Source organism: Diceros bicornis, chromosome 3 (genome assembly GCF_020826845.1).
Source record: "Diceros bicornis minor isolate mBicDic1 chromosome 3, mDicBic1.mat.cur, whole genome shotgun sequence".
Lineage (NCBI taxonomy): Eukaryota > Metazoa > Chordata > Mammalia > Perissodactyla > Rhinocerotidae > Diceros > Diceros bicornis.
Genome location: NC_080742.1, coordinates 41,094,405 through 41,118,503, shown reverse-complemented (window position 1 = coordinate 41,118,503; position 24,099 = coordinate 41,094,405). Strand labels below are relative to the sequence as shown.

The window sequence follows — 24,099 nt, the reverse complement described above, 5'->3', positions numbered from 1 at the left end:
TAAGATAATATTATTTATGTAGAATGACCCTTAACTGAATATCTGCCTTCTCACTGTCCTACTACATAAAAATAATTTTCTTTAAATTGTAAAACAGCATATATAGATACACTAAAGTCATGAGTAAATTAAACTTAATTGGAGGGAGGAAGGATATCTGAGTGCTCCTATATGCACTCGCACTTATGTTTTGTCCTTTATACACTAACAGGGACCATTCAAAGTCAAGGAAGTGTAAATATGGTTTAAAGGAGATCTATTAAGAATGCAAACATAAATTTTCCTGAGTGCATAAGAGGTATCTTTCACAAACAATGGAAATCCATTCTGGGTTTTCCTTTCAAAATATTTCGGGGCTTTTTTGACTTTGATGTATTAGATAAGTAGCAAAAGATCACAGAATTATATATTCATACAAAGTTTACCTTACAAGCCAACATGTGTGAAAGTGTTCACATATCATTCATTAGACAGCAATGCCTGAGCGAAAACAGAGTCTGCTAGGTACTGAGGATAAAAGACATAACATACAGTCATAAACAGATAAACTGCAATACCACAAGGCAAATGCTAAACTAGAAATGTTTAAAATAGCAGTGCTATAGAAGTTCAAAGGAAGAAATGACTATCTCTGAGGACTGAGATGTCTCTGGAGAGGAAGTAGCTTTTGCGTTGGTTCTAATACAAGTAAATGTTTGCCAGGTGAAGGAAGGAGAAAGAGATTTGTGAAAGAGCGTGGTGTCTGTCAGGGAACCAGGAGCTATTCACTGAGGTTATAGTTTAAGGAGAAGGAGGGGAAAGATGAGAGGTAAACTATTTTAAATATAATAAAATATTATAAAATATTTTATATTATAAATAATGACACTAGCAGGAACTTTTCATCATGGAAACATCATGACTGTGCTTAAATAGCAGTATAGAAGAGGGCTCAATAGGCAAGAATTTTATATAGCTGGTGAGAGAACTTGAAAGCCTCAACTAAGGCAGCAAGATGGCATAGCCGGGTTTGATAGACATTACTCGGTTAGGTACAGGATTGTCCACTAATCCGGTTCAGGTGCTGGGAAAAGGAGGCATTGAGACTGACTCTTAAGATCTTTCTTGAGATACTGGGCCATATAATTAATCAAAAACTGGAATGTGAGGGTTATTGCACATTTGGGAGTGGGGGGATATAAGCAGATATTACATAATGAATTTGGAGTTTCTATCAGTAAACATAGTATGAATGTGTTTGCAAAATGTATAGTAATATTTTCACATGTGGACAAAAACTAATTTTAAAAAACTAAACATATTCCTTCATTTTTAATATTGTCTAAGAATTCTAACCACCTGGGATATGTGTGTATTTAGAAACATTTCTGTTGCATTTGTTATACAGAGATTGATTTCTTTCAGGAAAAAATGAATTATTTACTATGTGCCTGTTGAGACAGTTTAGTAATTTTGTGAGCTGACTGATCAAGATGATTATTTATGTGAAATAATTAGGCAGATGAGCTCACATTCTTTGCTTACATACATACGCACGTACATACATACAGACATACGAAGTGCACAATCACATTTTCAGCTTGGGATAGATAGTTTTCATCTCTATCAGGTTGGCCCAATAGCCTATAAATTTCACAAGGATCTATTAAGAGAAGATATTTAAGTAATCTTTTACTGACATTTTAAAAATCTTTATTTGAAATCTAATTAGCTAAATAATATTCAAAAGCAGGATAGAGAATATTCTAAATGCATATGCATTTTTAGAATGCAAATATCATTGTTTCTAATTTATAAGCTATATTGCCTTTATAATGGCTACTAAACCTTTTTTTTAAGAAGAACCATTAGTTCCCATTGAGCTATTATACCTACAATATTATTAATGCAAAATTTATCAAATATATTTAATTGCAACCATATATAATTATAACAATAAGGGGTGCTATTTAGATAAAAATTTAAAAATATCACTAAATTTTTTTTCCTTCTATATTTTCATCTTTATAGAATTTACAGAAAATTCCAGTATCTACTAAATCCTCGCCAGGTTTACAGTCTTGCTGGAAATGGACCAATGCCAGGGTAAGTCTAAGGATAATATCATTACCATTAACTCATTTAGTACTAATTAATTAAATAAGCAACCTGACATACCTAGAAATAATGTTATTTGAATACAGCAGCCAGATCAATATACAAGAAAAAACATTGAATATCAACTACATAAGAGAAACCAAGGTCGACGCTGTTTTTCACAATAGCCTGTTTCCAGCAGATTTGCTTCCCTTCTAAATACTGTGAAGTAATCCTAATACTTCCAATAATAATCACACACAGTAGCTGGGTGCTTAAACTTCTAAACCATCTGTTTGAAGAACTACTCCCCTTTATTTGTTAATTATAGAATATAAATCTACTACAGAGTAAAGAAAAATCTAGTTAAAGAATAGAAATCATAACATGCTTTTTTCATTTACTACTTACAAAATCTAATGAATATCACTCTTATAAGATACTTTACTGTTAATAGGTAAGATGTAGTGAAATAGAATTATTTTTTTCAACAGAAACCATATACTTTTGATGTTACAAGTATGCACTGCAATAAATTGTCATTAATTTGTTCTAGTTAACTAATTAATGTCATCTTCTTCCACTGACCTGTTTTCTCTCTATCAACATGAGAGTAAACATTAGACCAGATGAAGAGGAGGAAAGCTCTATAAACCTTATATAATCTTCTTTTTAAAAAAATCAGTAAGCTTAAGAAAGGTCTTCTAGGTTATTCTCAGAAACTAGAAACCAAATATTGAAATTGTCTGTACTCTTTTAAATGCTCAGAATAAAACATATACTGTTGTGTCTTATGTTAAATAAATGTAAATCAAGTACAGTTAATTAGCATAGGCTTCCACAATTATACTCATCTCTCTCTTCCTCTCCCTGCTACCTGCGGTCCAGGGCCAGTTTTCAAATGCTGAGCAGTGTCTGTGGAACCTCCTTGCTGTAGAAGGCAGGCTCCTCACAGGAATTTAGTTCAGAACATGACCTTTGTGAAGCTCCAGATTCCAGAATCTAGAGGATCACGACCAGATTGTGTGCTAGGCGAGCTACACGGAAGAAGCCCCAATCTAGATAGAGCCAGGCAAAAGTCAAGTCTTGATATTGACATAGAAGCTAAGTCAGGATGGCTCTTTTTCTTGTTCTTTAATTTTCTCTAAATTTCAAAGTAGCTCTTATTCTGCAGGATTAAGGAATTGTGTATTCAAAAGTTTAGCCATTCCAAGACCTCTGTGGCTCCATCCAGGCCAAGTAAATCCAGCCTGTGCCTGAATTTCGTAGTTAAATGCAATGCCTACTGACTCTGCTAATTACAAGCCTTGTAACTTAACCTCTCTCTGTCTTCATTTTCTTTTCTATAAAATGAGAAAAATAGTACCTGGCTTATAAGATAGTTGTGAAGTTACATGGGATGATGCCTATGAAGCATATAAAAATGTGCTTACCGCATAATTTGTCCTCAATTAATGTTATTTATTATCAATACTATTGGTAGTAGTATTAATTAATAATTAATAACATGACTACTTTGTAGCTATATGTAAATAGACTGCAATAATACTGATTTTAACCTTGTTTTCTGATTTCATTTTTTTCCTACTCCACTTTAAATATGTACTACATGTTTCCTTTTACTCTTTCAATTTTGGGCATCCTAGTATGCTCTACTCTATTTTAATATATTGAAAAAATAAAAGTAATATATTTGCTTGTAAAAACCCACACTACAATGAATATTATTTAGAAAGTAAGTTGAAGGCCCCTCTTCAAGCACTTCCACTTCTCAGGGATTACCATTGCTAATTGTTTGTGTGTATCCCCCCAGAACTTCTTCTATAAACATAAAATGTAATGTATGTATATAATATATTCATATATATAATCTATTCATACACAGACACACACATATATACACATATATGTTGCATAGATACACAGATTTTTTACAACACTTGGAGTATGGTTCTTTTATTGCTCTGCCACTTGCTCTTTTTTATTCAAAAGCACATGATGGATATTGAGTTCCGTAGATATTGGTCAGATTCATTATTTTTAAGAGCTGCACAATATTCCATAATTTTGTTAGCTGTTCCATTATTGATAAACATTTAGATTGCCTGCATTTTTAAATTATTATCAAATATGCTGTTAACATCTGTCAATTTATCTATTTTTTTGGAAGCATATTCAAATATTTTCATAGAAGAGGTTGGTATAGGTAGAATTGCTTGGTTGAGAATATTTTCAACTTTAATTGTGTCAGGTTCTGCCAAAGTGCTATACGAAAAGTTTGTGTTGTATTATAAGTCCAGCAACAGTATATAATGCTTATTTCCCATAACCTCCATTAAATTAGTTATCTTTAGTAATTTCTATTTTTGTTCAATATGATAAGTGAAAATATATCCTCGTCATCTTTATTTGCATGTCTCTGATCAATTACAAAGTTGAATATAGTATTTATTAGATTTAATTTCCTATAAACAACAGAAATATACTCTGGCTTATTATCAAAATAAAGTTTACTGGAAAATTATAAAGTTGCTCATAGAATTAATGGGGAAAGATGAAGATCTTTGCTTCAGAAAAGATAGGGATCAGGGCAATTTGAGAAAACAGAGTAGCAGGAATAAAAGATCAAAGTCCCATGGGAGTTATTGCTGAGAGGAATTGATTCCAACTGCTCTTGATAGTCTTATTTCTCTGCTCAAGATTCAAATTCCAGGGAGAAGCATATTTATTGATCTATCTTGTTCCCACACCACAGCCTTGGCTGGTTTGTGATGGAGCATCTTGACTGATAGTCCTGTTAAGGCTACATCTAAATGGTTTGTTTCCTTAAAGCCAAATGAGGATGCTATAACCTGAGGACGAAAGATGAATTCTTGGTGGGAATAAACAATAGGTGTTCACTACAGTCCAACAAATTGGCTGTCCAATGTCCCTTCTTTTCTGAACATATGCAGTAAAAAAAATTGTAACAGTCAACATATTGCTACGCCTAAATATGTAACTGAAAACACACATACTCCTAAAATGTAGATAGCCCCAAGTCTCATTTAGTTCCTGTAACCAGCTTCAAGTTCTGGTTCTCTAGAAACATCTCAAGACATGACTATTTTATCTTCTCTCTCTGTACCTATTTGGTCTCAGTACATAGAAATGTAAGGAGAAAATTAAAAATTTAACTAAAAATATGAATTTAATTAAATGAGGTTTTTAAAAATGTAAAGAATGAAACACATGTAAAGTCTATAGTCCTGGTTTTGCAACTGATTGAAAGTTGTAGCTGATACTTAAGACATTTCTCCTGCCTGTATGTCAACTGCTCAGAAATGTTTATCTAGGGCAGTGACCTAAATATTTTTACCTGATAGGTCTGAGACTTTGGTAGTATTATTTGTATAGGGCTGAATTAGTCTCTCATTTACCTTCACTGATAGGCATGGTGGTACATGACGGTATTAATGTTCTCTATCAAATATTTCCACATCTCCTTCCAGACACTTGATTTTATTTCACTTTCTTTAACCCTAGGTATTAAGAGTGGCCATATGGCTTTCTGTCACAATAAACTGTAGGCAGAAATTAGATTTTCCACGCTTTCTTTCCCTTTGCCACAGTAACCAGCAATATTCCAGATATTGGCTCTTAGCTTGGATCACAGAGTAAAGACTGGGAGAGAGAGTCCCCCGGCTCCTTAGCCATGATCCCCATAGAATGAGTGATAAATACGTCTCTGTAGGGTTATGCCACTAAGATTTTGGGTTGTTTGGTACTGTCTGTAACCTAGCCTTTAATGACAAAACCAATGATAGGAGTAGAGATCCTATTAGTACTCCCTATTCCCACTATATAGCAGCAATCCTGTTTCTCCCTGGGGATCAGAGTCAATCATCAGATCTTTCTTTTTGGTTGTTTATCTAGAGATATGAAGATCCTCAAAATGTCCAGGTGTCAATGTCAGCATCTAATTCAATGAAAACTTTATTGTCTCATATGGCAGCATTCCTTGCTTTGGTGTTAAAACATCTAAACCATAAGAGTTCAAAACCAAGAGAATGGGAAGCAAAATTTTGAAAGTGGGTGTATTAGTCAGTGTTCTTTAGAGAAACAGAACCAATAAGACATATAGAGAGATATTTATTATAAGGAATTAGCTTGCATGTTAATGGAGGCTGGCAAGTCCAAAATCTGTGGAGTTGACGTTCCAGTTTAAATCTAATGACTGGCAAGCTACTGTCAAACTAAGAAGAGCCAATGCCCCAGTTCAAAGACCATGAGGGTGGAAAATTCTCCTTCTGGAGTAAAGTCAGCCTTTTGTTTTACAGTCCTGTGTCGTTTAACCCAAGGATGTGTTCTGAGAAATGCATCATTAGGCAATTTCATCATTGTGTGAACATCATAGAGTGTACTTACACAAACCTAATACACACCTAGGCTGTCCTGTACTAATCTTATGGTACCACTGTCATATATGTGGTCTGTTGTTGACCGAAAGGTCATTATGCAGTGCATGACTGTATTTAGATCTTCAACTGATTTGATGGAACCCACCAACATTATGGAGGGAAATGTGCTTTATGCAGTCTACCAATTTAAATGTTAATCTTATCCAAAAACATTCTCACAGAAACAGTCAGAATAATGTTTGATCACCCATGGCCCAACCAAGTTGACACATAAAATTACCCATCTCAGTGGATAGTGAGTGTAATTGTAAGTTTCATCACCCAAGCTTTACCTTTTGACCCAAGAACCATGTTTTCTGACACGGATAAAGCAGCATAACATAGTTCAGAGCACATGCTATAGCCTTTTGATAGTACACCATTTGAGTGTTCCCATGGATTCTTTAGTGGGATCCGTGACTGAGTCTTTAGTAGGCTATTTCAGTGTTCTATTCACCAACTGCTTCTCCCTGATAAAACACATGAGAAGGCTTTTAAGTCCCAGGGGCATCAGCCCTCTGTCTTTCTTCCTTCTCTGTGAAAGGAATTCTTTGAAAGGAGAGAGGAATATGTGAGAAACTATGATAGTGTAAAGGCATTCATTAAGTCAATTGCTATGACCATTGACAAAGACATAATGGGAAGGAAAAGTAAATCCAATCACTAGAATAAATGTCTAGTGCAGTGAGGCAAATGGCTGCAGTTCCATTACGGAAAGGGTCCAATGAATTTAGGCTAGCCCTAAGTAGCTGGCTGATTCCCTTGACGTTTAGTAACATATTAGAATTCACTCGTTGGTTCCTTTGATGACAACTGAGTATCCCAGAGTCAGTAACTACCCTACTTGTTGAAGATAAATTAATGTTGTTTATCTCTTTCGTAGCCTCCACTCCTACCAAGACGAACATGAGCCTTTTGAACACTCACCGAGAGTGCCTAAGAAAAAATGCTGACTGGCACTCTTTGGGGGCATTCATAGTTCCAACTATGGATCCATTCTGAGAAAGCTGCTTATGTAATTGTCCTTTCATCACTAATTCTCCATTCTTGTCCTTTCTAAGTGCTTAAGACTGTGAGACATATCATTAGCCAGTACTGATGAATTAGTGTGTTTCCTAAACTCTGGACATCATTCTGTCCAGAAAAGGCAGGCAGTAAGTTTTATTGTTTGAAATACTGCCCACTGCTCAAATGATCTATTTGATGATTCTTATGATAGATTGTTTTATATACTGTAACTCCATAATTATTTTCTCAAAATTTAGTGATATTTACTCTCCTCGATGTGTTAATGTCTCAAGATTTTAAAATATAAGTTTGAATGAATTGCATTGAATTTCTAGTTGCATCTTGATCACTGTGAGAATGCCCTGTTTCTCTGATACCAGCACCCACACTGGGTCCCCAGGGGCAACCTAGACTTCTGTTAGAGAGCTGGTTCTCTGTGGTTATCCTGGAGGCAAATGCCTCAGGTAGCTGCCCTGAAAGGGGACTCTGGCCAGGCTATGCTGTAATCCTTCACTTAATCTCATGGCTCACCTGCTCACTGTAACTCCTTTCATCTCTGTTTCTAGCTATGCTGTCCCTGATTCTGGGTCTGCTGGGAGAGTTCCTTTGGCAATGGTTCCCTTTCACTGTATTGCTTTGTAAATTGCTCTATTCTGTAAGGTTTCTCTACTAATCTAATATCCATTGTGATTGAATTTCATCACCGTTTCTGGTTAATAACTTTTCCAATGCTACAATAGATATACTTTTTAAAAATATATTTTTTATCTGCCACCTTGATCCATCATTCTTTTAATTTCCTTTTTTCTACTTTTTCCTCTTTACCACACCAAATTTTAAATCTTTTTGTATGCACCTCTTCTCTCATCCTATATTTATTTTTTTTCCTTTTCTAACGCTTTGTTTATAGAGTAGAAGCTTTTCTTAATGTATCAAAACTATGCTAATTTCTAGTGTGAATTATTCAGTAAATAACAAAACTCTCTGGTCATTTCCCTTTTTATCTTTAATTGGTTTCAAGACGGAATTGGGTGTTTGTTTGCTTCCGTTATATCTCCTTATCTAAATTCTCTCACTGTCTTCTGACTATTCTACTTAAACATATCTGAAACTAGAGTCTGTGTCATAATAGTTGTTTCTTCCTGATGACACCTATTATGATATAATGGAATAAATTATTTATAGGTATAAATTAGTTAGAAAAGATGAAATATAGAATATATACTGCTCTCTGGTAGTAATAAAATGATGAGTTTTTTCTTTCTTTCACATCCTTAAAAGAAATATGCACGTTTAGCTGTTATACCAACTGTATATGCTAATGTGACTTATGAAAAGTTAATATCAAGTTTTTTGTATACTTGTGACATGCCTTGTTCCCTTTTGACTCTAAGCTTCATAGAAGTACAGATGGTTTATTCTCATATCATCTCTAAAATATTTAAGTAAAAAATAACAAGTATTTATTGAATTGAAATAAAAGACAAATATTTTTAAATTAAGCAAATTATTTTCCAGCTTGTTCACCATAATTAACTATAATGAATTGTTTGTGAGATAAGTGCTTTATAGAAATCTTTGGCTTCATCTACCTGAGCTAAATGTAAAACATATATAATTTTAAAAATAAAATTTAACAGTCAACGTACAAATTCACATATTGCAAGTATCATACATATTACCATTGTGAAAACTTGGAATATATTCTCCTATTAAAATAAATGTTTAACTTAGAAAAGACATAACAGATTCTACAGATTTCATTACTTTCTTAATTTAAAATATCATTTTATATAACAAAGTTTCTACCATATTTCATTTAAATTAAATCCTTCTTGAATCAGAACTTATGACCTATTACATATGTCTCTTGTTACAGAATCTTGTTATGTCAGATAGCTGAACAAAATCCTCAAAAGCCTAAGAAAATGTTCATCAAAATTCAATCCAGCTCTACTGGAAATTTCCGGAAAAAAATTGTTGTTTTGCTAACCTAAAAATGAATCACTCTACTCACACTTTGAATCCTTATGATTAATCATACGATATAATGCATATGATTTTGTGAGCCACTCCCCCATTAAATGTGTGAGCATAATTCTGTCTCTGCCTTGATCACTTGAGCAAGTGAGTTTGAAAATCAATTTATGATTCCATATTAAAGATCTACAGTTAATAAAAGTAACAAAAAACATAACATGCTGCTACAATGAGCAAAGTCATATAATTGCCTGCCTTGCAGAATTCTCTCATTTTGGGTATTGTAAGTCTATAGTCGCTTTCCCCATATGTCAACAAATGGATTATGACTTTAAAGATATTGAAAAATCTGAATTTCCATTATCCATTTCACAGAGAAAGGAATAATAGTTGGTGAATAGCAGTTAGACTAGTGATCCATGTGTTATTGTTTAGAGGTCATTACTTATCCAAAATCCCTGAACACTCTGAAAAAGAACATTTTTTGCTCTAATTGGCTGTTGGAAATCATCAATTCATTTGTGTATATCCTTTAACCTGTTTCATATTTTATTCTACAAAAGTCAAGTTTCTAATAAATAATGTAAACTATTTTATTTGAATATCCCCAATTTGCTGTTATCTAAGCCTGCTTCACAAGCTCCCTAGCGCAACTTTACCATCAGCTCCAGGCAGTTAAATGACATGTCTTACTAATGAGTAAAAATAAGAAAACTCATAGTAACTGACTATCATGGAATCCTTTAAGAATGATGAAGTATTAACCTACTTCTATAATTTAACTAGGAAGAATAATGGTGGACAGTGTAGTCCACACTCAAAGGGAATAACAATGTCAAACCTAAGTAAAAAGGGAAATGGTAGCTTAACAATAACAACAACGACAATAGTAATACAATCATGTGCCGCCTAATGATGTCTCAGTCAACAACAGACTACATATATGACAGTCGTCCCACAAGATTAGTACCATATAACCTACGTGTGTAGTAGGCTATACCATCTAGGTTTGTGTAAGTACACTGTATGATGTTTGCACAGTGATGAAATCTCTTAACGACATCTTTCTCAGACATATCGCCGTCATTAGTGGATGCATGACTGCAATATATATTGATCCGGCATATATTTATTCAATGGCTACCCGCCGATGCCAAGAACAAGTCTTAGCACTGCCAATCTACTTTGAACAAAAGAAACAACCCTTTCTGCCCACATAGTCTTATATTTTAATGGAAGAAGACACACATTAAACTAATAAAAATATATTTACACATGTCAGTAGGGAAAGTGAACAGGGTATGCATTGGCAGTGATTGTTCTCTGGTTTTTCTTTTAAATAGGCTGAGGGAATAACTCACTGAGTATAGACATAAAGGAGATGCGGGAACAAGCCATTTAGGCATCTCACAGAAGAACATTTAAAGCAGAGGGAAGAGCAAGAGTACAAGTACCATGATGGGAGAATATTTGACATGATTGGGGAATATTAGCAAGAAGGCCAGGGTGGGTGGAGCAGAATGCATAATGGTAGCATATTAGAATTGTCTGTTGTCGTATTAGAATTGTCTATCCCACAGAGTTTTACAATTACCGTGACCATAATAATTAGGTTTACCCAGGACTCTTCTGGTTTATTTCTGGTATTCCAGCAACCAAGTCAATTTAGCTTCTGCCCAGAATTTTTATTTTTCTGCCCAGTATTTTTAATTTAAGTATTATTATTAGTGGATATATTATAATAAAGTCCGATGATGATGGTTTTGGGAGCTTTCTAATTTGAACATCCAGCTTCTGCTATGTTATCCTCTAGTAGGATGTAAGACATATACACGTCCAATGAACAGAGTTCTCACTTTAATATAATCATTACACCTGAAACATTAGCAGAAAAAACTCTCTTTTCCCAACCCTCACCGCATGCAAAGACAAGCAACAACTTCTTCTGAAATACAGTGCGCAGAGAATGTAAAGATAAAATTAAATGTGCACTGCAAGTTGTTGTCGGCCAACTGGTATACCTGTTAGGCCAGCGCGTTATGTTGTGGTCTGTGCTTTATACCTCCCTGTAAGATTCAAGGGGAACAAATATACCATTCAGCAATGTCAGTGGAGATTGTGGGAAATCATAGGTTAAATGTATATGAAATACATGTGAGAAAGAGAAGATGAGCAGTCTTGCCAAGTACGTTAGTGAATAGTTTATATACTCTCCCTCAGTGTTTTTTTTAAATCAAACATGTAGTTTACATCTTTAAATATTTATGTTTTATAACACTTTTTTATTTTGCAACAAAACTTTCAGCAAAAAATAGTTCAAAAATGAAAATGCGTATTCTTTTTTTTTTTTTTTTGTGAGGAAGATCAGCCCTGAGCTAACATCTGTGGTAATCCTCCTCTTTTTGCTGAGGAAGACCAGCTCTGAGCGAACATCTATTGCCAATCCTCCTCCTTTTTTTCTTCCCTAAAGCCCCAGTAGATAGCTGTATGTCATAGCTGCACATCCTTCTAGTTGCTGTATGTGGGACGCGGCCTCAGCATGGCCGGAGAAGCAGTGCGTCTGTGCGCGCCTGGGATCCAATCCTGGGCCGCCAGTAGTGGAGCACGCGCACTTAACCACTAAGCCACAGGGTCAGCCCCTGAAAATGCATATTAAATGAAAAATTACTTCTGAATTTCTGAATTTCTATTACTTAAAAAGAGTTGATGATAAATACGTATTTCTACAAAATATTTATCAACATTTAGCATGGGTGCTCTACTGATATCACTGACCATGTGGAAACCATAAACGTACATAATCCTGAAGAAGTTTCAATATCTGCTTCAGAATTAATATTTAATTCTCTGCCCGAAAGCAAGCTTAAACTACAGAAAATCCCTTTGCTTATCACTCCTTGAAGCATGACTTTTCATTTCGATCAAATAACTTTTTAAAATTAATGTTCATTTTCAATTCCAAGTTTTCTTTTTTTTTCTGTGAGGAAGATCAGCCTTGAGCTAACATCTGATGCCAATCCTCCTCTTTTTTCTGAGGAAGCTTGGCACTGAGCTAACATCCGTGCCCATCTTCCTCCACTTTATATGGGACACCGCCACAGCATGGCTTGCCAAGCGGTAGGTCAGTGCGCACCGGGGATCCGAACCGGCGAACCCCAGGGCGCTGCAGCAGAGCGTGCGCACTTAACCACTTGCGCCACCAGGCCAGCTCCCCACCCCACCCCCAGTTGTCTTATGTGTGTTATAAGTGAAGTGATAGCTGTTAATATTTTGACCCCATTAGCAGAAGAAGAACTTTAAAAAGATCAAATAATGTCATTTTTATAGCAAAGTGATCAAAATGCTTTAAATAGAAAATCAGTTTATTGCAGTAATGATTTGAGTGCATGTAATATGTGGACTCCAAATAAAGTTTTTGGAAGTTCATTTGGATAAAGATAAAACATTGGACATTATTCATAATGCCATCATAAACTCAGTTAAAAAGTTCAGCACTAGTGATTCAGTCATTTGTTTCCGTGGTGATAATTTGAATACAGATTTTGGTGGAGTACTTCATCATGGCAACGACATGGTTTTTACTAAAATAGGAAACAATAGATAAAAATATATGCTCTGAATTGGTTGTGTACACACATAAGTCATAATTGTATCCAAAGAAACTTTAATATTCTACTAATTAAAAGCCTTAATTGTCAAATTATTCAGTTATTCTCCTACTGATTCTATAGTCACCAAGGAGCTTTCCGGAAAAAAAAGGTAAGGCTCAAATCTTAGGTCACTAAAGTAAAGAACTCCTTAGTCTCTCTGGATAACTTTCCTCCAGCAAGACTTTTCCAGATTATACCCTTCTCTTTCATTTAAAGCTCCACCTCTCAAGAAGCATGAAAGTTTAAGGTAATTTAAAACAAAGGTAATCTGCTTATAGAAATCTACAAATTAACCTCATCTTTTCATCTCTTCATAAAAATATTATTCACAATTTTTGTCATATGAAAAGGCAATCAAAAATAAAAAATTTTAAAAGTATATCAAGCAGTTAATTAATAAAATTATTGTTATTATTCTAGATCTTATGATGTAGTGTCTGTGAACAATCTTAAATTTGCAATCTGTAGTGATTTCTTATTAATACACATTTATATATTATATTTATATGTAGTTATATAAATCCAAGTTTATATACATCATTTTTGCATATTTTTTTTAAAGAGGGCCTCAAATTTTATAAACATCATATCCCACAAAATCAGAATTCACCCCTACTCCTAATTTATCAATCAAAGAGTATGGGAAGAAAATTACCTCAACTTATTTTCATTCCTCCTACTCTTATGAACACATTGATATTCATACCAATCTTGACTTCCTTCCCTGTTCTCTCAGTGGATGAGCCATCTCTCCTCCTAAATGACGTGTATTCAGCTTCTGTTCTGTGTCCCTCCTCTTGCTTCTTTGACACTTTACTGATTATCCCCACCCTCTTGTTATTACATCTTGAGCTGTTCCTGTTCTACTGGCTCTTTATCTCAAGTATGTAAGCCCTCTTAATATATGCCCACTCTGTATTAAAGTGATTTGGATTAGCTTATGAAAACGTATGCAATGAGTAAAGTGTTATAATCAGCACAAATTACAACAAGAATGGATAGAGGACAGAAGTTCGAGACCAATGGAAGGCAGATAAACAATTCCTAGGTCATTGCAGAGTTGCGAAAAATGAACAACCTGTAAAACTGACAAGGCTCTCATTTTCAGTTTGAAAAATCTCTATGCAAAAGTAAAGCTACTTACTTTTCCAACTCTTTGTTCTCTTCACAACTACATTCTTAATAAAACGGGCTGTTCTTTTACGTCTTCTGCTCTTCAGTGCAATTGGGGTTTTGACTTTACTTTTCACTGAAACTGCTACTGTCACTAATAAACTCTTAGGTGTTAAATCAAATAGTCTTGGTTGTTTTCACCTTCTTAAAAGTTTTCACCTTCTCCCTTGGATGTTAGGAAATCTATGTCTCATCTCTAAGATGCTGCTTCTTATATATCTGGATACATTCTCCTTGGTCCATTCCTTTAATGTCACTTTTTCCTAGAATTTCATACTCAAAACTCCATTCATTTTATGTACTAGGCTTCCTTAACTTTATAATATGAAATAATAGTGATTTGTTGGGTGTAGGCCAGGGAATATGCAAAATACAACAACCTTATTAGTTACGCATTTTCTCCATTTGCAGATGAGGAAACTCGTGATCAGGGAGCTTAAATAATTTGCTCAAGGGTTTAGTCTCATAAAAGAGCAAATTCATGTCTGTTATACTCCATCACATTCCTTTTAACCTCTCTTCTGTTTCCTCTTCTTACTTCCTTTCATGATTTTGATCATCAAGTGTACATGGATTGCTTCTGAATATCTCCTTCCATCTCAGATTTCTTTCTGCAGCCCCGTATAGATCTAATTAACTACTTACTCTACATTTCCATGTTAGAGTCCCATCGGTGTCTCAAATTTTAAATGTCTAATACTAAACCCTTTCCAAACTTGCTCACAGACTTGATTCCCTAACTTGATGAATGGAAAGACCATTCACTTTCTCATCTCGTCTGACAATGCATTATTTCATGCTGTCCAGCATTTCTCATCTAATCATTTTTCTACTATCCTACTATTCCCCCTCCTTCTTACATATTAACCCTTCCCTCAATTCCTCCTCATGCTTGCCCCCCAATTCATCAGGGAATTAACTTTTACCCTAGCTTCAAAATTCAACTCTGGTGTCTCCACTTTTATTAAGCTAACCCTGATATCCTTCTCTACTTAAGCCGCATTAATTGTTTTCAAAGAACATCCCACAGCGACTTGAACTGTGTGTTTTCTTATCTGCTTTCTCAGTTAAGCCACTGAGATACTTGAAGGTACGAACTCTGTCTTGCTTTCAAATCTCTAGAATCTAACACAGTTCCTGGTACACAGTTGTAGTTAATAAATGCATGTTAAGTAAATTGATGCAGGAGCTATATCATTTATAAAATTACTTTTCTAGGCATATGGATTTTCTGTTAAATGTATCTCTCTTTCTTAGGCATTTATAGCTATTTTTTGCATTTGATCCTAATCAAAGTAACTTTTTTTCCTTCATAGTAGTCTAAATTTATTTCCTAATTTATAGTACCTTCTTCCTTACCATTCTAAAGTTAACTTTGTGGAATGATCTTATGCATATAAAATAAAAACTCATTCTAATTACTAATAATAAAAACATTAGGAAGACAGAATGGATTTGAGTAGATTTGCCAAACAGACCCAAGCAACCTAATCACTTTTGCTGCTACATTTTAGGGGTTAATTTTAGACTGTCCTTTGGACCATAGACAATATCTCTGCTTTCCAATTGGAAGTATTAATAAGTCTGGGTTCCAAGTTAACTTCTTTCAACGATCAGGAAATATGGGTAATATCTGTTAAATTAAAACTCTTTATTATATCTTTCATGTCATTCTTCACTTCAAAATTGTTGGTCAGTTCTACTTATTTGGTAGTCACGTAACTTACAAAATTGAAATATTTTTAATTGCATCTCCAAATATATACGTATATATTAGTATACACTTAACATATACATGTACATTAGTACTTTGTGTGATGAAGATACATATATATGACCATAAACTTGACTCTATATTTGTAGCACTAAATATAGTATGTAAATACTGATTCAAATTAATTTCCTCCCATTCTAATGCAGAAAACTCTTACATTTATGGATGAGAGAAAATAACAACAACAACTACAAAATGTTGTTTTGTGTTCTTCAGTTACTTGGCCCTTAAATATTAATATATGTTTATATATATTTAAAACATCGTAAAAGAGTTACTATTTTCCACATACCAGAATAAATTTATATTTTAATGTAAGACCTTTAAAAAGTGTTTTATTATACAAATGAAATCATGAATAGTTTCAATAAAAGCTCAAGATTATTTTAGCTAAGTATTATTTTGTTTTTACTTATTAAAATTGACTTGAGAGAATTTAATATTCCTTTTAACACATTAATTTTCCAAGAATTATATGTACTAGTCAAAAGAGGAACAAATATTTGGACGATATTTCAGAGCCTATTGTTTACTGACTTCTCCTTTCTAAGTCACTTCACACTAGGGTGAATATTAAAGTTATTTAATGAGATTACATCATAGGTGTCCCAGGAGTAAATACGATCTCACTTTCTGTCCCTCATTCTCTCTTTGTCATTTCTCTCTGACCCTTTCCTTTTCTGTCTCTCCCTCCTTCTCTGTTAAAATACACATATGCATAAAAGATGTTCTTGAGATTTCCAGAAATAATGCAATTAATCTTTCAGTTATTAATGGCTCACTGGGATATATATTTTCTCAAATACTCTGAAAGTTATTTCAGGCTATGATGGTAACAGCATTAAATTATACTGAGTTCATAATGATAAGTCCAAACTACTTTTTTTTATAACTATCCCACTTATCTACATGAAATGTTCCCCCCCAGAATAGTATAAATTCATCTTCCATACAATATCCTCAAAAGAGTAGCCAGATTTGTTGAAACAAGTGCATTTCCTAGTTTACCTAAACTTTATAATTCATTGGTAAAATAGAGTACATACGATATGAGATGGAAGGACGTGGTTATAATCAGTCCTATTTTAAGCTGAAATGATGGGGGAGGCACATTTCAGTGGATGAGTCATGACTTTGAAGCCTAAATTATCAAAACCCACAGAAAAAGATGAACTATAACCCTCCACCCATTTTGTAATGTATAGTTCGAGGAAGCTTTGGGGGACATAACTGTTTCACACATAGATTTTTCAAAGTGGCTGCAGCAGCAATAACATCAATGATACCAAGGTATATATAGATGCAGTCTGGGTATTAAAAAACAAGGTGGAAGATGATAAGAATTAGTTTTCTAGACTATATAGTTTCAAAAACAATAGTAACATCACAAACCAGAAAATTCAGCCTGAATTTAGTGAGGCAGTTGTGAAGCCATCTAATCTTGTAACTCTGAGAATAATATATAACTGTGTACTTGCAAGTATGAATATGAATTGAGCTGAATAATAAGAGATAAATATGCTTGTCTCTGGCTCAAAATGCTTAAATAAGAATGCAGAGTTTTCCTAAAGCAAGTTCTTGAAGTAAACTATTTTACTAAACAAAGAAGAAGAAAAGGAAGAAGAGGCAATTTCATGACACATGATAAAGTCATTTTTGATCCTTCAATCTTGTGTTTCTTTAATACAAAGGAATATGAATATGTACAATTAAATGAGCACTACTCTGCATTATTACGCTAGCAATGTTCATGAATTTCACACTGGTTTCCTCTAAGTATCAAAGAATATAATTTTGTAATATATGGTGTCTAATATGTACACTGTTTAATAGCCATACATTTATTTTATTTTTATATGTTCAATCTTCTTTCTACTTTATACATCCAACTTACATATAAATGGCAGTATCATTTATTTTTTTTGAAGAGTAATTTGTGAGGTTGGAATAGAAAGAAATTCCTACATCTTGCCATTTAAGAAATATGATTATGAAACATTTTTCAAGATTATGGAATCAATACTGCAGTTTTTCTTTCTTTTTTCTTAAAATGTTTTCCTGGTGTGCTTTTTAAATACTCTTGTCAGGCACAAATGAAAACTTCCTGAATTTTCTGTATCAGTTTTATCTAAACACTTATTAAAAATGGAAGGTAGACTTCTAAATGTTAGATGAAATGTCTCAATTTGCTTTTAGTGGTATTAAGCATCATAATCTCATCACTCACTTTTTTTTAGGGTGCGCTATAATGATGTTGAGCGAATGTGATAAGAAAGCATCTCACACAGAGCTACCAACCTGTATATTAATGTAGGATCTCTTTTAAATTTAGCTATTGTGGATAAATAGTAAATGCTCTAGGAGAGCATTAATGATCAACATTGAAAACTCAAAAATCATTAATCTGCTTCATAAATCTTTTTAACTTTTAATTTCAATAAATTTCCATAAAAATAGCATAAATAAATTCTAGAGCCATGCATGATTGCTTCACTTAAAAATGTTTATACTTACTAATTGTGCTAGTGAAACTCTGAAACTGATAGGTGAAAAGTATAGTGCACAATTCTAAAGTTTCCACAAATGGGCATCTTTCCAGATATTCCTTATTTCTCCATCGTCCCCATTGTTAGGATGTGTGAAAAAGGAAGCCTCACATCTGCTGGTCCTAACAGCTTAATGGGTGAAAAGTCAATGTCCACGCAGAGCGCTGCATTTTGGCTCCTGCCAAGTGTCTTGGATTTGCTTTTTCTCAATCAGAGCTGTTTTCCTCTGCACCTTCTGTGCCCAATGCCATAAGCAGGTGTCCCGATAGTTCACTGGCTACAGTTTCAGATTGGAGATAGGAGAACCCTCCTATCCAGCTTTGCTTGACAGAAAGTTGTCTTTGTGACTATTTTGCCAGAACACTGCAGGTGGGGGAGATGGGGAAATAAAGAGATGACACTCTGATCCATAAAACATATATACTACTTTTAATGAAGGAAAACATAATTAAATTAGTAATAATTTGTGAATACTACAATGTAATTTACATACACATTTTGTTATTCCTTAAAACCGCCCAACAGAGCAGGTGGTGTTAATTTTATATTAAAGATAAGAAAACAGAAGCTCAGAATGATTAAATAATTTTCCAAGGCTACTAGTCAATGAATGAATGAAATAAGACATGAATGAATTTCTAGGGAAAATAGCATGGATTGAGTGAATTAAGAGGTTAAGATAGAGAGGTCAATTTTTCAATCCATTTAGCAATCAATTTACAGAGAGTAAGCTGGTCTGACAGTCACATGGGGTTTATGTTTGGGGGTAGGATGCTGCTGAAGAACCAATGATGACAATTTTAAAAGAAAACAAGAATGAATAACAGATGAAACATCATCATGGAGTAGAAGAACAATGGTGAGTCAAATGGATGGTTAGGCTTTCACCAGAAGCAATGAGCTTTATGGTAAACTTTTCAGCCACTTGCATATTTTGAAAAGCTTTTGTAAGCTTCAATGACAAAATGTTTGAAAACTTAGGAGATAGACAAATTAATACAGAAATATAGCTGGCAAAAACTGATTTAGGAAGAATTAGAAAATATGAATTTTTTCAATAATTATTAAAGGATTTAGCACAATTATTTAAGCCCTTTCTATTTAAAAAAAAGAAATCAATGACTCACGAGAAATTGGATAGTTTATATACAAATGCTACCAGTTTCAAGGAACTTCCATATTATGCAAATACTTAAAAAAACAGATACTCTGCAACTCATCTTATGAGGCAGAATAATTTTGATAAAAATTAGAGATGATATCAGAAGAAAAATCGTACGTCTATTGTGTTCATGAATATAAATGCAAAACTTCTAAAAAAATTAGCAAACTAAAGCCAATTCTCTATAGAAATATTAATAAGCAATGTCCAATTTGGGTACATGAAAAGATTGTAAGAATGATTTAATAATGCAGAAATGTACAGATGTATATTCCCACATTACTGATTAAATGAGATCAACCATATCAACATCTCAAAAGATGCAGAAAAAAATTAAAATTGATTTGTAATAAAAATTTTTACTATAACAAGAATAGAAGGAATCTTTATTAACCTTATAAAAGGTGTCACTCAAAAAAGAAAAGAAAATCCCTACAACAAGCATCATCCTAAATGGGGAAATTCTGGAAGTATTCCATTTAAATTCAGGAACAAGATATGGATGTTCTCTGTGAATACTCAAATTCAACAATGTTTTGGAGCTCTGGCCAGCACAATAAGACGGGGAAAGAAATAATTGTACGGATTGGAAATCACTAATAATACCATTTTTATTAGCATATGATACAGTCGTTTACATAGAGATCCAAATGAATCTACAAACAAAACATAGACAATAGAAAAAATAGGAGTCATGTGGCTACTTATCAGATCAATATATAAAAGTCAAATATATACACCAGCAATAAAAACATTAATATTAATAGATAACTTTGGAAACATTTAAAATACCAACACAGGGGCTGGCCCCGTGGCATAGTGGTTAAGTGTACGCACTCCACTGCTGGCGGCCCAGGTTCGGATCCGGGCACATACTGTTGCACCACTTGTCAGGCCATGCTGTGGTGGTGTCCCACATAAAGTGGAGGAAGATTGGAACGGATGTTAGCTCAGGGCCAATCTTCCTCAGTAAAAAGACGACAATTGGCATGGATGTTAGCTCAGGGCTGATCTTCCTCAGAAAAAATTAAAAAAAAATAATAAAACAAAAAAATAAAATACTAACACAAATTATAAAACAACCAAGAATAAATCTAATAAAATATATGAAAGACCTGTAAGCAGAAAATTAAAACTTTATTGAAGGGCATTAAAGACTATCTAAATAAATTAAACCATCTTATCTTCATGGATCAGGAAAGTTAACATTACACAGATGTTATTTCTCCCAAAATTGATCTGTTGACTTAACGTAATTCCAGTCAAAATCATGATGAGATTTTCTTTGTTTTTATGTTTATTTTTGTGGATTATAACAAATTAGCTTTAAAATATATATAGAAAAGCAAAGAAGGAATAATAGCCTAGATTCTTCATGCTCTATGAAATATGGACTTACTATAAAGCTATAGTAGTTATCAGAGTGTGCCACTGGTTCAGAGATGGACAAATTCATGAATAAAATAGAATAGACGATCCAAAAAGAAATGTACTCATATATGTAAATTTGACTCATGATGGAGCATGCATGCTAGAAAGTCAAATTATCCAATAAATGGAAATTAAAAAATGAAAAGAGAAATTGGTGCACAACAACCAACAGGCCAGAAAGAAGGGAGAAATGGAGAAAAGAAGAGAGAAAAAAGGAGAAAAAGAGGGCAGAGGGAGGGAGGGAGAGAAGAAGGGAAGAGAATAAAGGGATCCCCACTTCATACCACCACAATAGAATATTGTGAATATTTTATACATTATATTTATATATATATTAAACAATATATTTTATATATATTTATATAAACAATTCTATGTGGTGGTGTGAGGTAGGGATTTTAGTCTATCATTGTACATATTAATATATATAATATATATTAAATATGCATTTATATATGAACATATCATTATATATAATGGTGGTAGACTATAATCCCTACCTCACATCACCACATAGAATTTCTGTCAAAAGTAAAGCTGAGGGGCTGGGCCTGTTGCGTAGTGGTTATGTGCTCGCACTCTGCTGCTGGCGGCCCGGGTTCAGATGCCACTCGTGCACCGAGGCACTGCTTCTCAGGCCATGTTGTGGCGGCATTCCACATAAAGTGGAGGAAGATGGGCACAGATGTTAGCCCAGGTCCAGTCTTCCTCAGCAAAAAGAGGAGCATTGGCATGGATGTTAGCTCAGGGCTGATCTTCCTCACAAAAAAAAAAAAAAGTAAAACTGAAATTTTAGAAGAGAGTATATGTGAATTCTCTTCTAACCTCTGAATAAGCAAACTTTTCTTACATAAAACAGACTAAAGCGCTAGCCACTTATGAAATGATCAATAAATTTGAATGCGTTAAAACTAAATCTTATTCATTAAAATACACATTAATTAAAGTAAAAGAAAAATCTTTCAAGTTGTAGAAGATATTTGCAAAAAAAATAAACAAAAGGATTAAAATTAAGAACAAATAAAGAATTTTCACAAATCAACAAGAAAAGAAAAGGAGTAGAGAAAAGAGACAAAAAACATGAACAGCCATTTCACAGAAGAGGAAACACATGAAATTAAGTGTGACATTACGAGTGTTAGAAAGGATGGGCTCAGCCAAATCTTATCTACATTGCTATTGGATGTATGCATTGGTACAATTTCTTTGGGAAACAATAGTTGTATATAAGTATACCCTACTCCAAAAGTAGCCACTGCCATGAAGATTACGAAGCATATCCAATAATGATGTTTTTATAAGAACATAAAACTAACCAATCCAAATGTCCGTGCACAGGGATTTAAAAAGTTGTGTTCACATAAACGGTATTTAGCAACTACACATGGAGAGCTTCATCTACCACATGAATGAATCTTAGTAACAATGCTAAGTGAAAATAGCAAAAAGCAAACAATATGTTGTTTGTGGCATGTACATGATAATCCAAAATTCAGAATAGTGCCCACTTTTGTGAATGAGAAGAGGGATGACATAGGGAAAGAGCACAGAGGTATAGTATATGTAAGTTATTGGAAATGTTCTACCCTTGGGGTGGGCAGTTGGTACATAGGTGTTTATATTATACATAATATGAGTAAAAGAACTTATAATAGACTGGAAGAAAATATTGAAACGTATCTAACAAAAGGTAGATATCCTTAATATAATACCTAGGGAAATATATGAAAGTTTCATGTTCTAAATATTCATGGCTCTTCTTATCAGATGGTGAGGTTTTAGTTAATTTTTATACATTTCTATTATATTTATGCATTATTTGTATAACTTTAACAATGTTTTCTCTAATGATGCTAATTTAAATGAAAAACATCACTCATAATGTGTAAAGAGTTTATAAGAATAATAAATGACAACTCAATGGAAAAGAGGGGAAAAGCTTTGAAGATGCAATTCACAGAAGAGGTCACGCATCTGTAAACCTACAAAAATATACTCAACCCACTAGTAAACAGGGATGTGTGATTTTACAATAACAGCATGATACTGTTTTCACTAGTATTGAAGAAATATAAAAAGTTTATATGTAGTGTTTTGGAGTTGCAAGGAAATGGACACATATCTTCTATAGTGGGAGCCATTCAGGGGGTGATATGATGATGTAGTGGAACATTTTCCTTCTAGATTAGCCTTCGAAACATATGCACGTGTTCACTTAAACGTACTTCAAATAATGTTAACTACAATAATTATTTTTTTGTAGTGGTGAAACACTAGAAATGGTTTAAAAGTACATGAAGAGAAATGATTTATTTAATCATGGAATGTACACCTTATGTAATACATTCACTTATAAGTCATGATGCAACACTATATGTGCTGACACAGAAAGATCTCTTAGACATTTTTAAATTTAAAAAAATGCACACAAATAAATTGACAGGCTATAGCATAATCCCATTCATATTAAAAATGTGTAATAAAATTTATATGTGTATATTCATATATGTAAATATTTAGAGAAATTTCTCGGGTGATTGTATATTATATTATTACCATGGTTATCTCTAGGACAAGGGAGGTGAAGAGACACATTCCAAATATTTCTATCCTATTTCAATTGTTTTATTGCAAGAAAATAGGCATGTATGATTGTATAACTGGCTACATTACCTGCCTTTGTAACTTTCCCCGTGGTAGGTTGCATTAATAAGCACACTGCATGCAGAAGCAGCAGAAGCAGTGGGTATTTATTATAGTTGACCCAGGAATTAGGCTTGAGTGTTCCTTGGTAGCAAACACTGTGGGCCAGGTCAAAAGACTGGGAAGCCTGGCTCCTACTTGCAGATTCTGAGTCAGA

The 24,099-nt window shown here is 33.7% G+C and overlaps 1 protein-coding gene across 10 annotated transcripts in view; it reads left to right on the top strand.

The window, feature by feature from the left end:
* Positions 1-24,099, top strand: part of DGKB (diacylglycerol kinase beta) — a 697,510-nt gene that overhangs the window by 258,854 nt on the left and 414,557 nt on the right. For all 10 annotated transcript variants that reach the window (XM_058526516.1, XM_058526562.1, XM_058526536.1 and 7 more), the window contains one exon: positions 2,011-2,085. In XM_058526516.1, coding sequence (XP_058382499.1) covers positions 2,011-2,085 — 75 coding nt within the window. The remainder of the gene's footprint in view (positions 1-2,010; positions 2,086-24,099) is intronic.